General features: G+C 42.5%; 1 protein-coding gene across 2 annotated transcripts in view; it reads right to left on the bottom strand.

Annotated features, from left to right (window-relative positions):
• DIP2A (DIP2 acetate--CoA ligase A) overlaps positions 1-25,733 on the bottom strand; it is a 115,033-nt gene that overhangs the window by 33,924 nt on the left and 55,376 nt on the right. For both annotated transcript variants that reach the window (XM_086750596.1, XM_086750597.1), the window contains exons 5-18: positions 22,741-22,986; positions 15,827-15,955; positions 14,942-15,061; positions 12,390-12,587; positions 10,601-10,692; positions 10,250-10,360; positions 9,499-9,622; positions 9,112-9,221; positions 8,588-8,690; positions 5,807-5,871; positions 5,413-5,506; positions 4,612-4,731; positions 3,816-3,930; positions 2,573-2,712 (exon numbers count right to left, since the gene is read on the bottom strand). In XM_086750596.1, the coding sequence (XP_086606722.1) occupies positions 2,573-2,712; positions 3,816-3,930; positions 4,612-4,731; positions 5,413-5,506; positions 5,807-5,871; positions 8,588-8,690; positions 9,112-9,221; positions 9,499-9,622; positions 10,250-10,360; positions 10,601-10,692; positions 12,390-12,587; positions 14,942-15,061; positions 15,827-15,955; positions 22,741-22,986 (1,767 nt within the window). The remainder of the gene's footprint in view (positions 1-2,572; positions 2,713-3,815; positions 3,931-4,611; positions 4,732-5,412; positions 5,507-5,806; positions 5,872-8,587; positions 8,691-9,111; positions 9,222-9,498; positions 9,623-10,249; positions 10,361-10,600; positions 10,693-12,389; positions 12,588-14,941; positions 15,062-15,826; positions 15,956-22,740; positions 22,987-25,733) is intronic.

Raw genomic sequence — 25,733 nt, 5'->3', positions numbered from 1 at the left:
AAGAAGCAGAAGCGGGGACAGAGGGGGAGGCGCGAGCCTGGTGGGCCTGGCAGGCCTCACCCTCTGTCCTCTCGCCAGCGGCCGCCTGGGCCCGACTCGGCCAGGAGAAGTGAAGAGAGGAGATGTGAAGAGAAGCTGAGAGGCATCTGCCTGAGCTGATTGTGAAGGATTTCTGGTGAGAGGAAGGGCTGCAGGCGCCAAGGGCAGTGAAGAAGGAGGGGGAAGAGAAAAGTGGCTGCGGGCTGGGATTCCCCTGCAGCCCGTGGCTTTGGAACCACAGCTCAGCAAGGCGTGAGGTTCATAATGAGACCAAGTTACAGGTGCCAAGGGCATGACCAGAACTAATCAGGTTCTTTGGCCACTACATCACAAACCTGAAGGGGTAAGGAGAATTAAAAAAATTCTGTAACTCATCCTCTCCAAGCATACCCAGACCAGGCCAGGCCAGGGCCTGAAGCTAGTGGTACCCTCAGTCAGATAGTGCCAGGGAACACTACACTACTAACCTAGTTGCAATCTTCACTTCTGGAGTAGAGGGCACTAAGTGGTCTTTCAGGACACAGATCACAGTCATTGTCCACAGTCTTAGGGTCTGATTTGGCACTCTGATTTTATTAATAATCTTCAGAGTGCTCTCCTCTCCAAACAAGGCATGACTCAGCAGCCTAGCCTCTAAACGAGAACAAAAGGGAAGAGACAAAGTCTTCTTGCTACAATCCACTTAATGGGCTGGGGAACAATGCCCGCATCTCCCTACTTTAGGAAGCACAATGTTGTAAACAGGTATCATTAAGAAACAGAGGTTAATCCAGGACTGGCTAGTTTGCTGGGATATCCAGACTCTGGGACTCTCAGAATGGCTGAGGTTGGAAAGGACCTCTGGAGGTCATCTGGTCCAACCCCTCAGCTCAAGCAGGGCCAGCTAGAGCCAGTTGATGATGTCCAGACAGCTTCTGAGTATCTCCAAGGATGGAGACTCCACGGCCTCTCTGGGCAACCAGTTCCAGTGCTCAGTCACCCTCACAGCGGAAAAAGTTTCTCCTTCTGTTCGGAGGGAAGTGAATGTGCTTCAGTTTGTGTCCATCGGCTCTTGTTCTGCCCCAGGACGCCACTGAAAAGAGCCTGACTCGGTCTTCTCTATAACCTCCCTTCTGATATTTGTACACGTTGATGAGATCCTCCCTGAGCCTTCTCTTTTCCAGGCTGAGCTGTCCCAGCGCTCTCAGCTTCTCCTTACAGGCTGAGATGCTCCAGTCCCTTAGTAACCTTAGGGAGCCTTTGCTGGACTCACTTCATGAGCTCCATCTCTCTTGTACTGAGAAGTCCAGACATGGACGCAATACTACAGGCTGTGGCCTAACCACTGCTGAGCAGAGGAGAACGATCACCTCCATTGACCTGCTGACAACACTCCTCCCTTGCCTCTGCCGCAAGGGCACATCGCTGGCTCATGTTCATCTTGGTGACCACCATGAACCCCAGGGCCCTTTCTGCAAAGTCGCTCTCCAAAGAGTTGACTCCCCACATGTCCTGGTGCATGGAGTTACTCCTCCCCAAGGGGCAGGACTTTGCATTTCTCCTTGTTGAACTTCATGAGGTTCCTGTCAGACCATTTCCTCAGCCCGTCGATGTCCCTCTGGCTGGCAGCACAACGCACTGGTGTTATCAGCCATTTATCCCAGCTTTGCGTCATCTGCAAACTTGCTGAGGATACTGTCTGCCCCATCATCCAGATCATTCATGAAGATGCTGAAGAGAACTGGAGCCAGTATTCAGCCCTGGGCTACACAGCTGGTTACTGGCCTCCAACTAGACTTTGTGCCACCAGTGACCTCACCCCACCTTCTGAGGAGGGGACGCAGAGAGGGAGGTGCTGAGCTCTTCTCCCTGGGATCCAGGGACAGGACACATGGGAATGTTTCAAAACACTACCAGGGGAAGGTTCAGACTGGACATTAGGAAGCATTTCTTTACTGAGAGGGCAGGCAAACAGTGGAACAGGCTTCCTAGGGAGGTGGTCGATGCCCTAAGCCCCTCCGTGTTTAAGAGGCGTTCGGACAATGCCCTTGATAACATGCTTTAGCTTTTGGCCAGCCCTGGAGAAGTCAGGCAGTGGGACTAGATGATCACTGTGGGTCCCTTCCAACTGAAGGATTCTATTCTATTTTATCCTCACAGCTGGACTATCACTCCCAGATGAAAGACAGCATTTCTCACTACGCTTCACTTCTTGTTTTGTCCTGCTGTATCTGCCATGACACAGCGTATGTCAGTCAGCACTAACGCTTACAAGTGAACACCACCACATTTCTGCAGACCAGCCAGAAGCATCTGCCCACACAAAACCTATTGTCTTCAAATTTATTGTCGATTAATCTCTACTGCAAACACTGAATAATCTTGTTGAGGCAGTACTTAACGGTCATGTGTTTAGGTAATGTGTCAAAACATAAGTCATACTGCCTTGAAGGTATTTATCATCTGACATTTTTATTTATTTCATCAGTGTAAGTATAATAACAAAGATAAGTTATGTAGAGTATGCTTAAACCTACGTGAAACGCTTTCCTACCTCCAGGCATAATCTGGCCAACATCCTGAACGGTTAACACTGACAACTTCTCTTCTGTATCCACTCTTATCACGCCGAAACTCAGACAATTCATAGATAACACTGCTTTTCCCGGAGGAGGCCCGCCCAGCTCTGGAGGTCTGAAAAACAGAAAGTCAAATCAGGTGTGAATCAACAGACCAACGGCAGCATGGTCATCAAAACCATTGTGCAGGTCTCTTGGGTTTGTTAAGGTTAAGAGAAATAATAGTTTCTCATTTTAAACAAACAAGAGCGTTAATATATATTAACTAGATGAAAAAAGAGCTAGAACAAAACTGCACGTAGCTTCCTCTCACTCCAAAATGTTACAGAGAGGACTTACTTCTATTATGGGCAAAGAAGTGTCAAGAATCAGCATGCAAAGGCTAAATTTTCTAAACACCAGGAAAAACTGGGAAGAGTTTGGAGGGCTTGACACTTCCTACTCTGAGCAGAACTGACTGAGGACCAACAAGGCCATTTTGTGTATCTGTTCGACTTTCAGAACAAAAAATTCCAGGTGCTGTTGTAAAAAACTAGTTCTTTAAGTACGATTTTTTTTTTTAAATTTGGGAAAATTTTTTTTTTAAATTTGGGTTCTCCCACCAGGGAAAATACTCTCCAAAATCTCAAACTTTTTTGTTTCAAGTTTTCTTGAAACTGATTTTCCAAAAAAGCACATTTTGATCAAAACCACTGTCATAAAATTCCAGCACATTCCATCCACACATCTATTCATAATAAAAATATTTCGGTTTTTTTAGAGCATTCCTTGCTATCTCCAGAAATTCAATGGTATTTTTCAGGCCAGTGACAAATTATTTTTTCTTTCTTTAGCCCCGTGTTTACAAGACATTGCACATAACCAATTACTTGACTATTCAGCACCTTCTTCCTCCCAAATAAGTAAGTGTCTTGATTTTTGGAGCACTTCATAGAGGTCCTCCAGTAACATCAGTGAGCATGAGACCTCACTTTCCTAAGCAGCAAAAAAACCCCCAACCTTATGGCTGACTACTTTTAGAAAATATTAAACTTTTAAAAGAAAACAAAAATCACCCAACCTTCAGTGAAGGAGATACTTGCGAGCCTCAGACTTCCTCTCTCTAGGTCTTCGGGCATTTTTATGTGGGTAACCATCTTTTTTGGCCACCTTTTTATCACCAGATACATTTCAATAGTCAAGAAGCGCTTCAGTTCACTTCTCAGAAAAGAGAATTACCTGCGAATGGCAACGGTTAGTGCCTCTGAAGAACTAGCACAGGGACAGATCACTTCTGGTCGCAAACCTCTGGACTGAAATACATTCAGGAATGCATCGCAGGAAGATATTGACCCTAAAAAGAACAATCACACAGTTGGAAACATGTTGCCAAGGGCAGGAAAGCTTGAGCTGCAGGATTTCAAAGTCTATGCTCGCTCTCAGCTCAGCTGTATCAGCATGGTGGCACCCGTGCACAGAACCAATGTACTTTCAAACTGCGTAGAAGACACTCCAGCCTCTTATTAGATGGCAGATCTGGATAAAACCAACCACATTTAGTGGTTAACATCTTCTTCACAGAATGAAATTCCCAGCGGCATACTCTCTTTCTCTGGCAGCACTCTCGAACACGGAACATCGCGGAGAGTCCTTCAGCGATCAGAATATTTTGTCACTAAGGGTGACTTATCTGTCAGCTTCCTATATGGCTCCTACATGAGTGCTTCTTACAGAGGTCACAGAACCAAAGCATTCAGAAATTAACATCAAATGCTTCTGACAAATCTTCACTTCAGTTCACACTTCTACCTGGCCTTTACCACTCAGCCCAAAATGTGAGAGGACATCCCATCACCTACAGCTTTGTATTTTACAGTTGTGGAACTGCAGCACGGAAGGCAAACCAGCAAACTTCACGGATTATACTACATCCCAGCTATAATTTCATGTCAATTCCTACAAAAGTACATCACTGATGAAAAGATGAAGATAAAAAACCTTTGGAGCGACACTTGGAAAACGCCTCCATACTCACATGGATTAGCTCCGTCTGCCACTATCAGCATTCGCAAAGAGCTCAGACTGACATCCCTCTGATCCCTCTGAGCCAAAAGTGACCAGTGCATATCACGTGATTTTACTACCGCCACACGGGCTGAAAATAAAAACATAATTACAGCGAACGTGCAGAACAAATTGAAGACTAACTATACAATTATAGAAATATTTTAGTGTATTTACATAAATTTGTGAAACAAGTTACAAACACTGAAAACAAACACAAATGTCAAATATTTAACTACAACACATGGTAGACTCAATGTCTCCAGATGGATTTGATTATAGAATTTAAATGTTTACTATAAATTCAAATACTCAGATGAGAATCATAGAATCATCGAATGGTTTGGGTTGGCAGGGACCATTCAAGCCCACCCAGTCCAACCCCCCTGCCAGGAGCAGGGACATCTCCAACCAGATCAGGTTGCTCAGAGCCCCGGCCAACCTGGCCTGGAATGTGTCCAGGGATGGGGGATTCCACCGCCTCTCTGGGCAACCTGGGCCAGTGCTCTACAACCCTCATAGAATCATAGAAACACACTTTCTTTAAAGATCTATCGGAAGAAGCCATCAACGTCACTAACCAATGAATCTATCAGTACTTAAAATACCGCAATGGAGTACCCAACTGCTAAAGCTGTGGCAAAGAGTCAGTTGGGACAAAATAGCAGTGGCCTCAGCTAGAGTAGACATTTTATACAAACAAATTTACTTATTTATTTATTTTTAATTATCCAGAAAGAGATGGGTTAATTAAAAAATACTTTAAGGTTACCTTTGTATGAGCAGACCTTCTGTATCCAGGAAAGCGGGTTCACCTTCATTAATGCGTAGGGAATACTGATGACATGCATCCTGTTCATAACACTCTATGAGAAAAATATAACAAAATAAATTTTCAAGTGGCTCAAAGAATAAACAGCATGTACCAGTACTTCAAAAAAAAAAAAAAAATCACAGCTACAGCATAACTCTTATATTCAACTTAATGAAAACTGTGCGTATCATCAGTAAAAACATAAGCTATGCCTGTGCAGTCTGTTACTGAAAAAGTAACGCTTTATTCTGAAAAATATAAATAGTTTGAGGCTTTGCCCTCATTCTGACACCAATACTCCACCCCACAGAAGCAACTTGCTGCAGTTTTTTTCATTCATTCAAACACTCACTGTTAAAACTCCATGCCAAAGGCCAGCATCTCTTTTGAAATCCAAGACGTTTGTTAGTGTTTCAGCTGAAAGCAAAGGAAAAACTGTCAGACCTAAGACACATATTTATGAGAATATTTAAGAACTCAAAATATTTATTAAAGTAACTATGAAACTTCAACACCACTAAGAAATCAAAGCTTTGTTGCCACATCTTCTTGTCTATAACAAAGAGGTTGCTTAAGCTGAAAGTGTCTTATCAGAAGGGAGGTTATAGAGAAGACCGAGTCAGGCTCTTTTCAGTGGCGTCCTGGGGCAGAACAAGAGCCGATGGACACAAACTGAAGCACATTCACTTCCCTCCGAACAGAAGGAGAAACTTTTTCCGCTGTGAGGGTGACTGAGCACTGGAACTGGTTGCCCAGAGAGGTTGTGGAGTCTCCATCCTTGGAGATACTCAGAAGCTGTCTGGACATCATCAACTGGCTGTAGCTGGCCCTGCTTGAGCTGAGGGGTTGGACCAGATGACCTCCAGAGGTCCTTCCCAACCTCAACCATTCTGTGATTCTGCATGTCCCAAGAAAGATTAGTACACACTACCACATTATGGGATAAAAACTTGTCAAACCATGAGAAAGACATTGAGGCCCTGGAACGCGTTCAGAGGAGGGCTACGAAGCTGGTGAGGGGTCTGGAGCACAGGCCTTATGAGGAGCGGCTGAGGGAGCTGGGATTGTTCAGTCTGGAGAAGAGGAGGCTCAGGGGAGACCTTATAGCTCTCTATAACTTCCTGAAGGGAGGTTGTAGTGAGCTAGGGGTCGGCCTTTTCTCTCATGCAGACAGTGATAGAACTAGAGGCAATGGTTTCAAGCTGCGCCAGGGGAGATTCAGGCTGGACATTAGGAAATATTACTTCTCGGAAAGGGTAGTCAGGCACTGGAATGCACTGCCCAGGGAGGTGGTGGAGTCACCGACCATGGGGGTGTTCAAGAAACGTTTGGATGTTGTGTTGAGGGATATGATTTAGCTGAGAAGTATTGGTGATGGTTGGACTGGATGATCTTTTAGGTCTTTTCCAATCTTGATAATTCTGTGATTCTGTGATTCTCCCAGCAAACAGATTTCAAAGGGAAAAGTTTTTGGTTAATGGTAGCACAGGTGAACACTACGCTTATGGTCCAAGCCAGGCGCAGTTCTTGGCTGTTCACTGAGTGAATGACTGAAAACTAGTAATCTCTCACGATATGCTAATCCCTATGGAGAAGTTCTTTTGTAGGGCGTGATTAACTAAGAGGAAGATCCCTTCCTTTCTGAAATTAGGAAGTACTGTGGCCAAAATTGTGAAGCCGCAAGAAGCTATAAACAAGACAGAAGGCAAAGGTGTTTACACTGGGTATGTTCTGTGCAGAACACAAACCTCATGAGAGCACCTCTAGCATGCAGCAAGAGAAATTTGAAAAATGAACAAGAAGACAAGAGAATTCAGGACCCTCTGTGAAGAGCTGAAATGTTAATGGCTTGCAACACTCCTCCACATTTGCCTGAAAATTAAGACTTGTAGATCCCTTTGATCTGTAATCGGTTGCCATCATCTTTTCTGGATTCAGGAACTGCTGTACAATCCTTCACCTACAAGCTGGGTACACACTTCCTTCTCTGAGCACAGTTCTTGTAGTTGGCAACTGTGATGGGACCGAAATGAAAATAGGAGAGGGTCCTCCCTGATGATAACCAAAAAGAGTACAGGTATCTGACTGTGAAAATTGTTTTTACTCTGTCATACTACTTGTATGAACTTTAGAGCACTACAGCAGTAAACCAGCTGCCCAAAGGAGGAAAGAGAAAAAGTAAGTGCAAGAGAGGACAGTTAGCAACTGTTAGCAATCTGCTCGTGGACAAGCACACTATCTAGAATCACAGATGTGACGACCTGCAACTGGACTTTTAACTTTGTGATCTAGGCAGGCAAGATCAAAGGTAGAAGGGCGGTAAAGGCAAACAAGTCAGGGTGTTTTTTTTTAACGTGGTAACTCTCAGATTTTCTTGATCAAGCCTTTTTTTTTAGGGGTCAAGTGTCACAGGCCAAGGAATGATAAAGCAGTTACAAGGACTATGACGTGTATTACATCTCATCTAGTCATTACTGGGTTTCAAGTCAAGACTTCAAAATGCCTTCCCCTGGGTCAATAACTGCAACTCTTTCTCCTGAGAGATAAGAAGCTGCATAACTGACACCAGTCTGTCTGCATGGCACAGTCTGCCCTGTTAGAGCAGCTAAAACCGGAACTGGTAGCATCCAAAGCTCTTCAAAGATATTCCAGCTACGGAAATGGCCTGTAGGATCAGTCTAAGAAAGCTCCCTCAACTTCTGCTGGGAGGGCTCCTCTAACTCTGCAGGTGGGCATCTCAAACTGGCCGCTTTATGACTTCATAAAAGTGGCCAGTGCGTTAAAAAGCCACTAGGAAGGGCTAAACAGATTCCTAAGCAAAGCTGTTTAAGAGAAGGAAAAATCAGCACAGCTCTTGCAACTGACTAGCACATTTATGAAGATGAAAAATCCAAACCCTTAAATAAAATCAATAAGGACCTAAGGTTAAAAAAAATTTAACAGACATTGATTATGATTCCACAAGTGGCTTCTTCCTTTCCTTCATGCATCACAATTGTCTTTTCCTTTGCAGTTAAAGTTACCTCTGCTTATCTAAAATTCTTTTAAGACAGTAAACATGATTTTGCAACATAAATTGTCTGAATATTCAAAGCCATGAGTATCATTTTAAAGCTGTACCTATCTAACTTACCTTCTGAATAACCACACGCCTGAGTCAAAGCGTGACAGTGTGCCAGCATGGAAGCGTGAGATACGGTAATGCCCACTGTGCTGCCCTCTTTACTTGTTTTGTACTGAAAAGAGAAAGTTTACACAAGCATTAGCTTAACAACAAAATCTAGAACACTTACAGTAGTGAACTGAAAGGACATTATAAAAATGAAGCAAATTTAAAAAAAAAAAATCAAAAAGCTAGTGTAAAAGATACATTTCTGTTCAGAGAATACACTAATATCATATGAAATCTGAGTGGTTTTCTACACCAATAAGCAAATTGTCCCAAGAATCCAAAAATGCCAATTACCCCCAGTCTTTAATCTGACTCAGCACAACCACTCCAATTACAGTTTGCCTGGCAACCCTGGAGGAAACATTCTTGTTCCACAGCTAAAAATATTATAGTCACCCCTTTGATTGCATCAAGAAATTAAAGGAAGAAAAGGTGCTATGACATAAACTACGACAGAGTAACGGTAAGTTATTACACTGGATCACCTCAATATAAGCAATCTCAGCACTGGCATCCCGTACTTGCGGATGCCAGTCCTTAGTTGGTTTTGCCAGATGCTTCCCATCAATCACAAACCAAATGAGACGAGGCCAGCCTTCCAAGAGAAAGAAAAGTTACTGTCATTTCAGGTCCAAAAATCAGAGTTTTTTCCCCAGTATTCAGAGATAACAAGAGGAGGCAAGCAAATGCTGCAGCATCGCTCCCCTGGCAGGAGGAAGCAGCACTAAGCATTGGCTTGACAGTGAAGGCAGTTCTTCTTTATATGTAAGCTAGAAGCATGCAAGCAAACTCAAAAGATCGTTGTTTAATAGCAGCAATGGATATACCTGCACTTTATCCTATAGGGAAATTTGAGTAGCTTAAAAACGTACCTTTGAACGTAACCACCTCACCAGTCTGAGCTTTAGGAAGGCCTTTTTGACAGGCATCGGTGGTTAAAGCTAGTGTTACTCCACAGCTGCCCAAGAGAAATCCAATCTGCTGGCTGCCAGCATCCTGCAGAGAAAGCATGTTATCGCAAATTTACAAATAATTAAGCTTTTGTACAGTTCACTGTAACTTTCCACGTTCAGAAAATATTAAGCCAATTTATTTCACAGGACAAAACAAACTTCTAGTCCATAAGACTTTTTATGGAAGACAAAAGACTGAAGTCTATGCTCAAAAGGCTTAGTTTTGCTTCGTGCCAATTAAGTTAGATTTGGAAGTAGATCTGGGAAGCAATGGTAGCAAAGTAGCGTCAAGAGCAATGGTTGTGAATCCCTCTCCAACCCAACAGGGACATTTATAAGTTCTGGCAAAACACAGAGCTGGTCTGATGCTGTTTGTGAGTCCTGAGGCACTGAAGAGCAAAGCTTGTAGCTTTTCAGCTCTGGTTTCACACCTTCCCTCATAATCTGTGTGTGGGATTATCCCAGTATTTCTAGTGACTATGTGTCTCTGCCTGCCTGTGCTCTCATTAGTCAGCATGAGAGCTGAAAAGACAGCATTTCTGTGTTATCTTTTAAGAAATGCTTTCACAAGTGCAGACCTTGAGGAGTCCCCGTATAAGGACTACAGGATTCAGACCCCCCTACTTTATTTATTTACGAAGCCACGGGAGCGTTGAGTGTATTTGCCTACCTTTCTTGTCAGTGGAACTTCTATTGGGACAGGAATAAGTTCTGCCAGGAGACATCCATAAAATGCCACCATGAACATCACTGGATCACTATTAGGAAACACGAGAGCTACCTACAAAAATACATTAAAAAAAAAAAAAAACAACAGATTTTTTGTAGTTTTTTTTAGAGGGGGAGGGACTGCTTTTTAATTTCCAGAAAAAAATCTTCAGGTTCAGATTTAAATTATGACCAGAAATACTCAATGTGATAACATAGTATGACAAGTCACAGCATTGTAAGGCTTTCTTCAGCTAAAGCTGGTCCTCACTGGCTGCTTTATCCACAGAGACCATTTCAACCAGAAGCCTACCCGGTCTCCAGGCTTCAGCAGTGGTTCATTCTTAGCGGTCAGCTTGTTCAGCAGAGTATATGCTAGCTTCAAGCTTCGACTCCACAGCTTGCCTACGGAAAAAAGGACAACGGAGAAATGAAAAAATAGAGACTAAAGTTTTAGCATTTAATCAGCCAATCTCAGTGCCTTATATATGCGCTAGGCAAGTCGTTAGTATTAGAACACGGTCAACAGGCACGTGAGAAAATAACTGGGGAAAAGAGAACACTGCCGTTGCAAACGCATCCTACCCCACAAACCCACCGAGTTCTTCCAGTGTTTCTGTGCATATGCGCGTGCGCACACACAATTTGGTTGGTACAACCTGTGTTTCCAAAAGGCACCTAATGAGACTCCTTCCTAAGGGCTCTCACAGAAAGCAGTGGGACAAAAATAAAAAGTCTTAAATTGGGCAAAAAATTACCTGACATTTCAGAAACAAGCGGTAGGAATAAATGCCACAGTAGCTGGCTCTGTGAAATGCCAGTTCAGTGCTCAGTAGCGATCCACACAGTTCTTGATAATTCAGAGCAAAAAATTATTCCAAGCTATTAAATATACAGACAACAATCTAACTACTTATTTGACACAGTATAAAAAAAACCCCAATTCTCAATTTGTAGTCTCAAAAAAAAGAAAAAAGAAAAAAGAAAAAAAGAAGAATTTTGCTAAAAAAAAAAAAAAACAACAAAAAAAACCCCTGACCAACAGCAAACCCCTTCCACTGTAAGTGGTAAACCAAAGCATGAATCTCCTAAAGAAGCATGCCATGGCAAACAGCACGCATCTGGAACTCAGCTTTCTAGCGCAGGGTCTTTATTATGGGCTGACATCCACACTCAATCCTTTGAGACCGTGCAGCACCCATCAGTTATTTTGTGTTTGTCAGTCTCAAATTTCTTTAATTCAACAGGGTTTTTTTTCCTGTGTAACTTCCAATTATATAAAAAAAAAAGTTACACAGGACTCAAGGACATCAAATGGGCGGTTCTTTACAGAACTGGCCACTCAGTGCACTTGGCAGAGACTCCAAGTACAATTTAGAGCTTGGCTTCTTTTTAAGTTTTTCTTTTCTTTTTTTTTAAACATAAAACTAGGCGTGATATTCTAAACCATTCGCAAAGCTCCACTGCAAATGACACGAATGCAGCTGCTCAGTCACATTTCTGTAAGCATACTTCAACTGTAAGAATGCAAACGAGAACTTTTAACATTCTAACACGCTGTACAATGAAATGGCTGCAGTTAGCTGTCCTGAGGGACACAACTATCTTCCAAAAAAAAAAAAAAAAAAAAAAAAAAAAAAAAAAAAAAGCAATTACTAGAATACATCTAGTTCATTGACACAGGCAAGTTTCACTTCCCACAATAGCATCCTTAATATGCCCCTGAAGTACAAGTCTTCTCTGTAAGGGTACGCAAGAACACACTAAAATGTAACATCTGCTCCAGGAATTGGAAGACTGAGTTAGGAGCCATCCGTTTCTTCCTCCTATTTTACACCAGGCTGCTTTTAGCGTTAAGAAACCCCCACCCCCCAACTGTTTGAAATCTACAAATAGCCACTTGTAAAGAGTCAAGACCGCATACATTTTCCCTTCATTAACTTTCTTTAAAATGTTTTTCATAGAAAATTAATTCATAATTTGCATTCGAACAGCAACCTCAAAGTATCTGTCATGAGTACGGTCGCTCCCTCTTAAGCAAAGCAAGTCCTTCATCCCACAATGAAGTCTAATTCTCCCTCACAATTATCACCAACACCTACCATAAGTAAGTGTGTAAATAGCTTTCCCAGTCGTATCCAGTGCAGTCACACAAGGGGCTTTTGGCTGGGTGGTTCCCCAGCGCTGCAGGGCAGCCAGCAGAGACGGCGGCCAGTTGGTCACCACACCTAAGGGTTCACCTTTAAGTACATTCATCTGATTTCCTTCGGGCTTTGGTTGATTTGGGTCAGGCTGTTGCACTAAAACCAGAGCACATTAACATGGCAAATGTCAGTCCATACCAGACGTGCAAGTTACATTTAGTAGACCACTCTATGAACTGTTCTAACCTTCCTCTTCCTCACAGCTATTATTACGTCTCCTCTGCTTCATGATGATGCTATGCTACTCATCTGTTTGCTTCACAAATAATAATTACCATCACTTTGGAGTTCCAGTTCCACGCTATTCAAAGCAGCTTGCCACAGGAACAGAATCTGAATCCCTAGTTCACTCTTTTTCTCTGCTTTGGAAAGATATTTTCTGCTGTTTGTCCTGCACATCTACTTGAATGAAAGCCTACATCAGCTCAAGATGTGTAATTAGAAAGAATGGCTTCAGTGACAACTGGACATTTTCACTGCGCCAAATTCTCAATTGTTGATGAAGACTGACACTATGCTTCTGTAACTATATATATTTATATATACGTATCGCCAGATGAAATGCTCCTGGTATGGATTATCTACAACTAAAGCTGGACGACTGCTCACAGAATATGTTGTTTGACTTCCAGACCATCTCTCGGCTGTGGAACACTAGGGTTTGTATGCCATTGCTGAGTAGCCTGCTGTTACAGACCTGCCCCAAGCTGCTCAAGAAGGTGAAGTATCTTGATCTTAGCAAAACAAAGTCATAGTTGGATTTAGTTAACGCTCAATCTATGCAATAACTAAAATTAACAGCTCGAAGTCATGCTCTCTGTTCTCCATGATGACATACATGCACCTAACAAAAGCCTGCCAAAAAATCTTCAGCGAAAGCCTAGAACTGCAATCACTTTGTATATTAAAGTATCAAATAGTAAAGGGAACCTAGTAGCAGCTGTTCAAGAACATCATATTGAGAACAAAATTTTCACTTAATCTTTAATACTAGGAGAACAGAACAAAAATTGTTCTTCAAAATTAGCTGATGCAGCTGGTTTTAAAGGCAGCTACATATTGCTAAGCAAATTCCAGGGTTGTTAAAGATGCTTTTCTTTCTGCACGCAGAGAAGAAATGAGTGGCTTTAGCTGAGCAGTATCCGCAGAGCACGTACAAGCACTGTCCTTTCACGTAGTGAGCGACCAGACACACTGCACAGTGCACTCAATGCGTTTAATTTCTCTGAACATCCCAAATCATGAAAGTTTCTGAATTTCAAGAAGAGGATGTTAACATCCATGCAAGCAATATTATCATAATAAATTCCAATTACTAGCAAGTAACTTTTTTTTTTCTCTCTAACGGGATTTGGGCACTGACCAGCTACAGTGGGGGTGCCTGCAGACAAGCAGCTGAATGTGAGCGGCCAGAGAAGCTGCAGAATCTCCGTGTCTGAAGATACTCAGAACTGGACTGGACACAGCCCTCAGCAGCCTGATCTAGTCAGATCTGCCTTGAACAGGAGGTTGGTCAGAGGCATCCAGAGTTCCGCTGCACCACCAGCTATGCTTAGGCTACGCCCTGACTTACTCCAGAGTACCCTCTATAAATTCACTGGTTACCACAGGGCAGAGCTTAGAATTTCTGAGGCAAAAAGTGATGGTGGCACCATCATAAAATGTGACAATTTCAGGATGCACCAATGAAGTCTGTGACAAAGATGTGAATAGAATTTCTCCAAATATCTGTAAATCACTGTTTTAGCATTCACTAGCTCATCACACTGGTCCAAACTGGGCTCAATCATAAGAGTTTACAAAGCGAGGGAGGAAGGCAGAAAACAAGCACCTCTCCTGTAAGGCCAGGCGGAGAGAGCTGGGGCTGTTCAGCCTGGAGAAGAGCAGGCTCCAGGGAGACCTTAGAGCAGCCTTTCAATATATAAGAGGCTTGTAAGGAAGATGGGGACAAACTTTTTAACAGGGCCTGGAGTGACAGGATGAGGGGTAATGGCTTTAAACCAAAAGAGGGGAGATTCAGACTGGACATAAGGAAGAAAATTTTTTACACTGAGGGTGGTGGAGCACTGGCCCAGGTTGCCCAGAGAGGCGGTGGATGCCCCATCCCTGGAAACGTTCAAGGCCAGGTTGGCCGGGGCTCTGAGCAACCTGATCTGGTTGGAGATGTCCCTGCTCCTTGCAGGGGGGTTGGACTGGATGGGCTTTGAAGGTCCCTTCCAACCCTAGCCATTCTATGATTCTATGGTTCTAAGTACGCTGAGTAGGCGGGCTGAGTTGAAGATAATGTTTCACTTGTGGTAGCATACGACCTTTCTCTCTCCAGTATAAAAACTTCACCATGATTTGTTTTCTACTGGGAAGAGAAAAAGAAAACACTTGCGAAGACGTATCAGTTCTTTCGTGAACTGCTTACACAAAGAGATAAAAAAGGTATTTGAAAGAAAATTAACCTTCCAGCAGTTCTTCAAAATCATCAACAAAAAACTCTTTCAAAGGTGGGCGCTTTGGTCTTTTCAAGGTATTCAGAAGCTGCTGGATTTTAGAGGACACTCTGCTATTCACTGGGACACCTGCCAAAAAGAAAAGATTTATTACTTACCATATATTAACAAATACACACTAAAACACATGCTGCCACATTGCTGACAACATCACGCTAAGCTCAGCACAGCTTTCAGGTGGAAGAGTCTGTCAAGATGAGACAGTTTCAACCATGGATTTATTTGTTTTAAAATAAATAGCTGTTCCCTAGCTACCTGGCTGATGCATATACCTTCTCACACTTTAAATTAGCTTTTCAAACTGCTGACTCTTCCGTGAGATCCCAATACAAACCTGAAGGATGTTCCTTTCTGAGAGTCTAGGTATTTGCTACATCTTAACATTCACTCCGTTCTGAACGTGTAAGAATGCTTGAAAAAAGTAAGTGGGTCTTTCAATATTTTACAGGGCTAGCAAAAAATAATCACAACACAAAACCATGTTGAATACGGATTTTCATTTGTATAGGTGATTTTTTTTCTTTTAAATTAAGTATAAATGTGTATATTTGTTTATATTTACTGACATTTAAAGCTCTGAGGCAGCAGACAATTAAAATGTGACATTAAAGGGCTCACATTGCCTTTTACTATAGAAATACACAGAAATGGGGAGATGGTTGCCACCAGCAGAACATGGGAAGCGCAGCAGTTTCCTCTCCTGTGGCAGACCGACAGATACATCGTATTCCGGCAAAGCTTTGGAGGGGGCAGGCACATAGCACACGACGGGTGTCCAGCTCTGTTACACACTCACTTACTCAGAAAAAGGCAGGAGGTTTATAACACACTCACCATCCGCAGTTTCCAAAATGCTGCTGTTGTAGCCTCTGGGAACTCCTCGTACTGATGCTATCTGTGGACGCTCATGATGGAGATGTTCCACCAGGCCAGTGGTTACATCTGGAGGTGCAGAGTGGTTATCTGTAGAAATGGAAGAGTTAATCAATCATCTTAAGATCTGATACATCCAAAGTTGCTTCTTACAGCATTCTTGCTGTTTTCTCACATGTTTTTAACAAAACTCTGATTTCTGTAACTGTAAGCAAAAGCTTCTAGATACAGTGGGAATCCTGAAAGGAACCGCCATATCTCTCCAGAGTGGAGAGGAGCTACCTCAGCTTTCAAAGGGATCCCAACACATCCTGACAAATAGTGTGGTGGGTCATTCCACCACTTCAAGGAGATTCATCATGCGTAAACAACACAAATCTACAAAGCAAGCCTGTCTCACATCTCTCAGAAGAAATACAAGCACCCAAAGTGTCACCACAAAACTGGAATGACTAGTTTAAGTCCCGCAAGAGGAGAAAGGGACAAAAACATATAGGTTTAAAAGAAGGGAACTTTTGCCCCAGGATAACATGAATTACTTAGCCGCATTCTCCAAGCTACAAGAGGAAGATTTTTGCTGAGAAACACAGATTAAGATTTAAGGTGGCAAAGATAACACACTTAGGTCTGAAGACATCTTGAGGATGGACACTGAGAGATGAGAGATTTCCTCAGAGGAAAGTAACTGCTGACTTAAAACCTGTCCCCTGCAGTTTGTTAAGACCAGTCATGGTTTTCCTTCAGCAGCCTTTTTTCCCCGTTTTCAAGAGTCTCGTAACAATACTGTAGGTAAAAGCTTCCTGTTTATGTTGTGGACACAGTACACTTTTCGCTGGGGCATCCATCACACAGAACAGCTGGAATGCCTGTAACACTCAAAAAAACCCGTGGCGGAGATGTCAACGTTGTACACACACACCGCTCACAACAGACGGACAGAGCACAGGGCTTCCCGAGGCATGATCTGGTCACTTGTGGACAGACATGACGCAGTGTTTCATTCTCACGGTGTGTGCTACCAGCAATAAATACTGAAATGTTTTGTAACGCATATTTAGCCAGGGAAGGCAGGGCGATTCTCACATCCTCACAGGGGTGTGGGAATCACCTTGTAACAACCTTGGGGCAAAAGTCTGCTTTGCCTGGAACTGCACCACTTTCTGTGCTGCAGAATAGGGAATACTGTCATTCCGAAACGGTGACCTAGATTACGGAATGATTTTGAATGGAGTCACAGGTTAGGAACCAGCAGTGTCCAGAAGCAGCATTCAAACAAGGAAAAACAAGAATTGGAGGCCTGAAATATTCAGAATCCTGAGTAAAAAGTAGGAGTGCAACAGGAAAGAGCTGCACGGTGCTGGAGGAGCTGCTCGGCGTCACGCAGCTCTGCAGCGACAGCCCTTGAAGGATCTCAGCGTGCCACAAATTCTGCAGAAAGAACTCCAAGCGTAGGGAGATCCAGGTAGCTCTGTGAAATACATCTATTACCCCAGCCACTCTGAGGAAGCCATTAGCACTAAGGTAATGAGTGTTCATAGCTCTGGTCACAGATTTCCAGAGACGACGTACAAGCCACCAGTACAGCTCTAAATGGCTTTAGAGGGATCACCACAAGAAGAAATTAAATCTATTCCCACACTTTCCAACAGTCATCACTGCAACGCCAGTTTTTGTACTGCAGAGACCTACCTTGCTGGGTACTATGCAAGGACCACAAATTCCTTCCATGTGGGTAAGGTACGTGAAGGACAAAACATCGCTCCGTCTCTCTGACAAACCCTCAGTAAGAAGAAAAGGTGACCACTCTGTGTAAAGCTGATCGGTACGACCACTACAGAAAGCCCATGTATTCAGAGCAAACCGAAACACTCTCACCGTGTTCTATATACTTTTTGCTTGTTTGCGTTTTTTTCTTAGCTTTACCAAAGTCCCAAAACATGGACTTTACACAGCACACAAACTAATGACAGAAAAGGACACAGAGTCGAACGTGCTTGGTTCTCACGCTGCACAAGTTCATACTTCTCAGGTGACAAACCCCGCAGTGACTATCGATGTCTAAAGGTTCCGCTCCTTGAATACGCCAGCAAGAACTACAATTAGGCATGGGCCTGCAGCATGGCTTCCTCAGTGGAAGGCCCCAAAATGGCACTCCTACAGATGAAGTTGTCACCACTAAACATTAAGATGACTCAAAACGGACACTCGAAGCGATGTACACACAGGTACAAACAGAACGATCAAGAGAGGACAAGAGAGACACACAGACACTTGGTGCACGTATGGGTGAGAAGCCACGTATAACGTACAGAAGTTGAAATGCTGAACGGATGCAGGATTTACCATGCATACTCCTGTTGGGAAAAAGCCATCTTCCTCCCACACACATGAGATAGATACTTGAAATACAAGAGCTCTGCAATTAGATGTTCTGAAAATAACACAAGGGAGAAGCTATTTGGGAACATTTAGAGAAGAGTTGTGTACTTGGGAACAGCTCAAAGAAATCACAGCAAAAATGAGAATGCTCAGAAAAGAAACAAAAAAAAACCCATCAGCAATCATTTCCAACTGAAAACAAGGACAAAAATTAGCTCTATATGGGGGTCCTAATCTACAGCACTCACGTATCACAGAGCATCACAGAGCCAAGCTTCGCGCAAACCAATGTCCCTCACCATGGAAGGGAAATAGCAGGTGTCCTTACGAACTTCTTCTCTACCGCCCACAGCTATTTCACCTCACGTACAGCAGAGAACTGACTCTCCCTCCCAGTTCAGCCCTGAGAAGGCAAAATTCTTTCTGTGCATGTAGAAGGACTGAGTTCAATGTTCAGGTTTATGCTCAGATAAAAATCACATTAGCCTCATTAATTATGTAGGCATTTCATTAATATGTGCCCATGAGAATCCATGAAATCAGTCTGTATCATCTAGAGATACTGTGACAAAGCAGAGAAAGAGAAGTGGCAAGTCGTCAAAAGAAGAGGCTGAACAGACTTAGGACTTCAGGAATAAAGTGAATTGGATTTAGACTGAAGTACCTTTCCAACACGGATTAGAAGACAGAGACAAATGCAAAAGAGAGCAGTGGCCTGAGAAGGAACATATGGGATAAGCTAAAAGCAAGGTACTGGAGAGAAAGTAGCCTCTAAGGAGGAATTTCAGGGTGAAGACTCAAAGACTTGTGAGAAGTCCCTACCCAGCAGGAAGTCAGGTTAGACCTGGAGATGGCCGCATACGACTGTTTTGTCTCTAGGAAACCAATCAAAACAGACATTTAAAAGAAGTTTATTAAATTGTATTGCTATGATAAAACAAAAAAAAAAGACTGCATCAACCCACCCAGAACACAAAATAGGACCCACGAGCCACTACTTCATTCCTGCATTTCCTCTTCAATAAACTCTGCGAAACTGTTTCTAACGCGCTTCACTCCCGTGACTCCTGTAAAGCTGCTTACAGAGCCACAGCAGCTCAACAGCAGTTCTTCTAACCCCCCCTTCCCCTTAAGAAAAGGAGTTACACCTCTGAGTCTTCCAATAAATAGACAGTGGGTGAAATTCCACGATAATCTGGTTTCCCAGTTAGTCTACAAGAGCTAAATTGGGACATACTCCACAGCTGTGATGGTGACCTTGAAAAATCCTAGACTGCCAGTCCCATTCATTTTAAAGACAATATTATCCTAAAAGAAAAAAAGCCCCCAAAAGTCCATGTAGATGTTGTCCTTGCTTTTATAGGTGAAAGATAAACAGCTTTAAAATAATACATATTCCTATGCGACTTCATTAAATACTGTAACCGTGCACTTCCGACACTTGGGAATTTAGTACGATCTCAGCATTAAAAACGCAAGCTGGAGAAGATGAACTGCAAAGAAACAGTCTGCTAAATTTAAATTCTCTAACACACCAGAATTGTCAATAGTTATTCAGTACGTAGTCAAAATACAGAATATTTTAGTAAGGTACAGTATTTAAAATACGTAAGATGCCTTTTATATTGCTGATGTCACCACACCAACGGAGAAAGTAAACCCTTCTTTTATGCTCTAGGACAAATCAAAGGGGTCCTTTCTGAAAGAATACCGGTATTTATCATTAATCAAAAAGGTTTACAATGTAAGAACTGAGTAAGTTTTCATTTTGTGAGCAAGGAAGACTACAGACAAACATGAAAAACATCACAACTGAATGTTACCAAACTAGAAATGAAAATTAATGAAACATGGCAAGCATTCCAGAAATGAGAAAGATTATTCTTATGCAAAAAGATATTTAATTTTTTTTGTCAAAGGCACTGGAAATTTTACCTTTCTAAATATTTTTACTAGATCAGCTCTTAATGATCCCCAAGCTCCTTTCCTGACAGATACTATAATTGCACATTGATTTCCCATTAATGAAATGTCAAACGACCCCACTGCACGCAGTCCCACGTTTAGCTACTTAAATCCCTGCCCTTGAACTGGGAATCAGGCCTCGGCTTTGCATGCAATTTTGATGATTAAATACTCCTGATGGATAGGTCTTCAGAAGCTAGCTGTGAAATCTGGTATGCATTTATACAGCCCGAGGCACTAGACATCGGGGTTTGGATGTTGTGTTAAATTCTGCATATCTTGTAAGTTTGTACATCTATATTAAGAATGTCAATCACATGGCTAACCTTCCACGTTGATTTGTTAATTTTATGAAGGTAAACATGATTCCTAGAAATCCATAATGTGAAAACCAGAATGCCCTCAGAGCAAGGTGTAGACATATTCCATCTTACTTACATTCACTAAGTGAAAAAAAAAATAAATTAAAAAATTTACAATTTTTTTATTAAATAAGCCTGCAAAGATGAAAATTTACATTTCACTAGCAATAAAGCCACCAAAGTTAAGCAAAGTGGCCAATCTTTCTAAGTGTGTTTATGGATGAAGTACTGATGAAGTACAAAAACATTAATAAAGCCAAATGCTGCCCATGAGTTTGTAAAACACAACCCAAACCGTAACATTTCAGCACACAGGAGCTTTCTAAGGAAACAGCACTAAGCAGAGTTGGGGAAAAATGTTTTGCCTTGTAAAAGCTTAGATACCAGAATTCCTCTCCGTGCTTAGCTTCCACAATAATGAGACTGCCATACAAAACAGAAGAGGGAGCAAAGGCAAGAAGTAAAGACACAGATAACCCTTCCCAGACTCTCTGGGATCTAAAAGCCTTCCAGAACACAAAGCCACTACCTCTTTCCATCTCAGCTCCACCTGCAGAGAACCGCCCGCGCTGGGAGAACCGGGATGTCAGCCGTGGCAACAGGAGTCAATCCCTGTTTCTGTCAGCACCTCAGCCACACAGAAGATGCAGAGGATGCTCTTTCAGAGAGCCTCTAGCTGTTCATACTCCTTTCCCTCTTTCGTAATGTGCTTTAGGAATCTAAAGGAGTAAAACTCCCGGTCACAAACTACAAGCGTTGGTTGCGTTTTGGAGCCCATAGCTACTATAAACTGAGGCTGGTGGCTCAAACTTGAAGGAACTCGCAGGGCAAACCAGCAAAGAACCCTCTCATGAACAGCTAACTCACACCCAAGAGAACGGTGAACTGCTTGTATCCTCTAAACAGAGAGCTCTAAAAGACACACGGTTGGGCTTTCAACACAATTTGAACCTAACAGCTAGATGAGCCAAATGAACAGGTATTTGCAAAATATACTTGTGCCTTAAATGATCATGTTAATTGACATCTCTAAGTATACGGAAGCCTGTACACTCGGTTTAAATGCGAAGGATTTCAATGTGTTTTTCTTATTTGACCTAACCTGTTTTCTGTAACGAATTAGAAGAAACTGTCTGTATAGTGCACGTCGTCATACAGCCACGGGTAAACAAAAAGTCAGGTAAGTAGAGCACTAAAACTGCCAAAACCTGAAACCTCCAGGAACAATACATGTGATGCCTACTGCATACTGCTACAAGCACAACAACTTCATGCTGTAGCCCACAGGTGAAATAGAAACATCATCCTTCATTTCATTTTTCTAAATTACTTTGGGGAAAAAAAATCAGTTGAAATACAAAGTTATGGTTTCTCTTCTAGGTCCTTTCTGTCATTCAACATTAGTGCAGATCTGTTGCACACACATAAATCGACTATCAGTCTTCACTACAGTGTATAAAAACATTGTAAAAATTATTCCCACGGTGGAAGAGATTGCCTTTCCCCCTTCTTACCAAACCTTCCAAAAGCACAAGACTAATGCTCTGCATTTAAGGACAAAAAAAAAGAAAAGTAACCTGAAGTTCTGGACGTTCAGCATTACAGATGTGGAGACAAAACTCACATTTACATTTTAGCTTACCAATGCCTCTGCATTATCGCTCCAGTTTCACAATACAGGACTATTTATGACTTAAATTTTAATTAAAGGGAAACAAAATCACATTTGAACTTGAAATCTAGCTCTATCAGTACCTCTGAATTCCTAACTTTCCAGAAGATTCTGGATGTTTTTCCAGTCTTTCAGGTGTTTACCGATGGAGTCACCTTTGAAATCCATAACCTAATATTCTCTAGGGTAAATATGTGCAGATCGGAAAGCATGCACCAGAAACACGATCCCTTTGAAATTCTTCTGCTGAATACACTGAAACTGAACCTCAGTTTCTTGATAAATCAAGCATTTTACCAAGAAGAACGCACGTTCAGGTCTCATGAACAGTTGGCTCAGTTTAAATTAAATACATACAGATCATACATACCTGGTCTGTGGATTGCACGTTTTAAGGCTATTTACAGATATCTTCTGACGAAGACTTCTGTGTTTAGCCCTGCTTTGGGATTTTTAATTTGACTTTATTCCAACCACACAGGCAGTTCGTTACTGACCTAGCTGGGTGTGTGCCATGAGATCTGCAAGCACAGTGGCAGCAGCGGTGGCAGTAGCGGTATTGGAAGCAGCAGCAGGTTTCCCTCCTGGATGAGATGAGGTGGAGGATGCAGAGGATGAGGTGGAGGAGCCCTGAATAACCCGGTTAAGCCAGGGCTCTACGTTGGAATGGCTCTGGAACGGAGTGGAGGTGATCCGTCCTTGCCGACGTAACGAGCCCTCATCTTCTGATGCTGACGATGTGTCTGTGATTAAAATAATGATGACAGGCATGTAATGTGGGAATGACCCAACAGACGGGAACATGAACTTTCTCCATGTTCTTCACGTAGCTTTCTCATGTGCTACACACGCATTGTGTAGCACATGTATTAAGCAAATGGTATATTCACATGCACAAATTCTGCTCATTGCTATATTTTTAGGTTAACGCAACAACTTCTACATGTTATACGTAGAACACACTTGAAGCACAGTTTCAGTTACCTCCTATATTTCGAATGACGTAAGACTCAAAAAAGGCTTCTCCCTGAGGCACACAGCACATTCACTAACCCGTCTCAGTGAGCACACCATGCTTACCCCACTGAAAGAGCACTTCTGTTCTGAAAGGTAACGTGCATCTCATCCCACCTGAATAAACTGCGTTACATTTTTGATTGGGTATTTTCTTTTTATTTTTTTTGGGGGGAAATGCTTCACTTTTCAATTCCTTCGACAAATTTTTTGAGAACTAATTACTAACAAAAGCACAATCCTATAAAGTTCAATAAAAGAGTAAAGCCATTAATCTAAGAATAATTAAAAGGAATTTAAAAGCATGTATTTTAACCACATAAATTGATGTTAATGAGCACTACATAGAAACGCTTCATAAAGTATCTTTTCATTCTAGAGGTATATTTGTGGCTGTTGAAAGTCTGACAAAGGGCTCCTGTTTTAATTAACATGCAGTTATTTACAACTTTCCAGAAGTTTCCCTTCGGCACTCAATCTTTCCACATTTGTTATCCATTCAATAACAAATAAAAAGGTCTTTCTAAATATCAAGAAAATAAATCTCTGTTGATTTTGAATAAAAACCAGTAACTTTTGTTACAGAAAAAAATCTTGCCTGGCTTTTTTTTTTTTAATCTTCTGAACACGTAACTGTTGAGCTACACACAATTCCACATAAATTTTGCTGAAGTCGCGTTAAAAATCTTTTCCTCATCTTTGGCAACAATTTCAGTTACCGAGTGCTTAATTTTCTGCTTTTCAAGAATATACGTATTTCCAACAGCTTCAGAACAATTGCTCTTAAACAGCCTCAAAACACAACAATCAGAGATAGTTTCCTAAGAAGCCTGTTTCACTCAACGGCTAGTCAAACGTGACAATTTGGAAGGAAAATACACAAACGATTCATCTTTGAGCAGATACAGCTGCGGTGGATGACCACTCCTGGGTCCGTGCCCTGTGAGATATTTCTGGCCTACTGCCACGGTTGTCGTTTTTGCCTGCTGACTCCATCTGCTCCTCCAGGAAAAACAGGTTTCTCAAAGAATACATCCTCTGATAGCATCTCCTTAGCCAGATATGAGATTAATGAAGTCTCTCTAAAATTCCTAAGCTTTCAGATGTCCTATGTAAGCGGAGGGAGAAAAAAGAACCTACTTTAAATGTAAAGTATTAACTGCGTGTAAAAATGAAGGATCCACAGGAAAAGCACTCTAATATCAAATCATCATTACAAGAGAAAAGCAGCAAGGTAAGATCACTAACCAGCCCCGCGGCAGTCGCAAGAGTTAACGAGCAGCTCTCGGCGCGCTGCGAGCGGAATGCTATGTACTTGGCTTGCAGCTCTTCCTGGCCGGGAGCCGGCCCAAGAGAGCCACAGAAACCACCACCCTCTGGACCAAACCTGCATCAAGACTACAGCTCCGCTCCTCATCACGTGAAATCCGTATGGGAAGAATGAGAGACTCGATGGGACGAAAACAAAAGTACATGGAAATTTTGGGAAGGATGACTGATGAAAGCGGTTCCGCTACTGCCAGTCAGGAGTCGGTTTTGAACTTAAGGTTTTTGACTGGAATCTGATGCTTCCTTCCTGGTGACCGATGGTGACTGTTTGTAACCGTTGTAACAGTTATTAAGAAAGCCTAGTTTTAATTGCATTAACTTCTGTCAATACAAGGATTTTAAGGCAGTGGCTGAATGTCTAAAGACCACAAAACTAGATGCTTCGGCGCTACTAGGGTTCTTCGCCATTTCAGATCTTTCCTGCTGAGCTAACTTTGCAAATAAAGGTAGGCCCATAAAAAGAATTATTTTTGTGAACTGGTATAGCTGAAGCAAATCTTCAGAATAGTTTTGAATGGCCTGATCTCCTATGACACAGAATTAATTCAGCAGCCCGTTCTCTTACAGAGCGAAAGGTACCTCGTAACAAGTCATCTTCTCTTAGAAATAGCACAAGGGATCCCAGAGACACTTAAGTCTTCCTTCAGAATTTATTTGTTAGGGTGCCTCCGTGTCCTGCTACAGCCCAGTATGAGCATACTTGTGTTCGCTGCTAACCTCTTGGGCAGGCATGTTAGAAGACGACACCCTCCAGCAGCACAGACACACAAAACCACTCGTACAAACACAGGCAGATCCCATGGCCTCATCCTGCTCCCCTCTCTGGCTGAGCAGGATGGAGGTCATACATACAGTTGTCCCTGGATCCCAGCCTCCCCAGTTGCTGGCACTGGGACACAGGAGCCCGCGGCTGCCATCCCGCTCCATTGGCTCATACGGACTGACTGACCCAGCCACTCCACATGTACGGAATGCACAGAATACAGAGTCTCTCACCCAAGAGAGGTGTAAGAAATGGAGTACTTATACTCCAGGTGAGGACAGCCTGCAGGGTCAGGCGCAGGGCATGGCCAGGCAAGTGTACCATTTACACACGATCAGCCTTTTTTATCCCCTTACCTCGCTACTGTTCCTCCTCAAATCACCT

This window comes from Chlamydotis macqueenii, chromosome 6, assembly GCF_036417535.1.
Source record: "Chlamydotis macqueenii isolate bChlMac1 chromosome 6, bChlMac1.mat, whole genome shotgun sequence".
Taxonomy (NCBI): Eukaryota; Metazoa; Chordata; class Aves; order Otidiformes; family Otididae; genus Chlamydotis; species Chlamydotis macqueenii.
The sequence above is the reverse complement of the archived record's forward strand: the minus strand, read 5'-3'. Positions and strand labels throughout refer to the sequence as shown.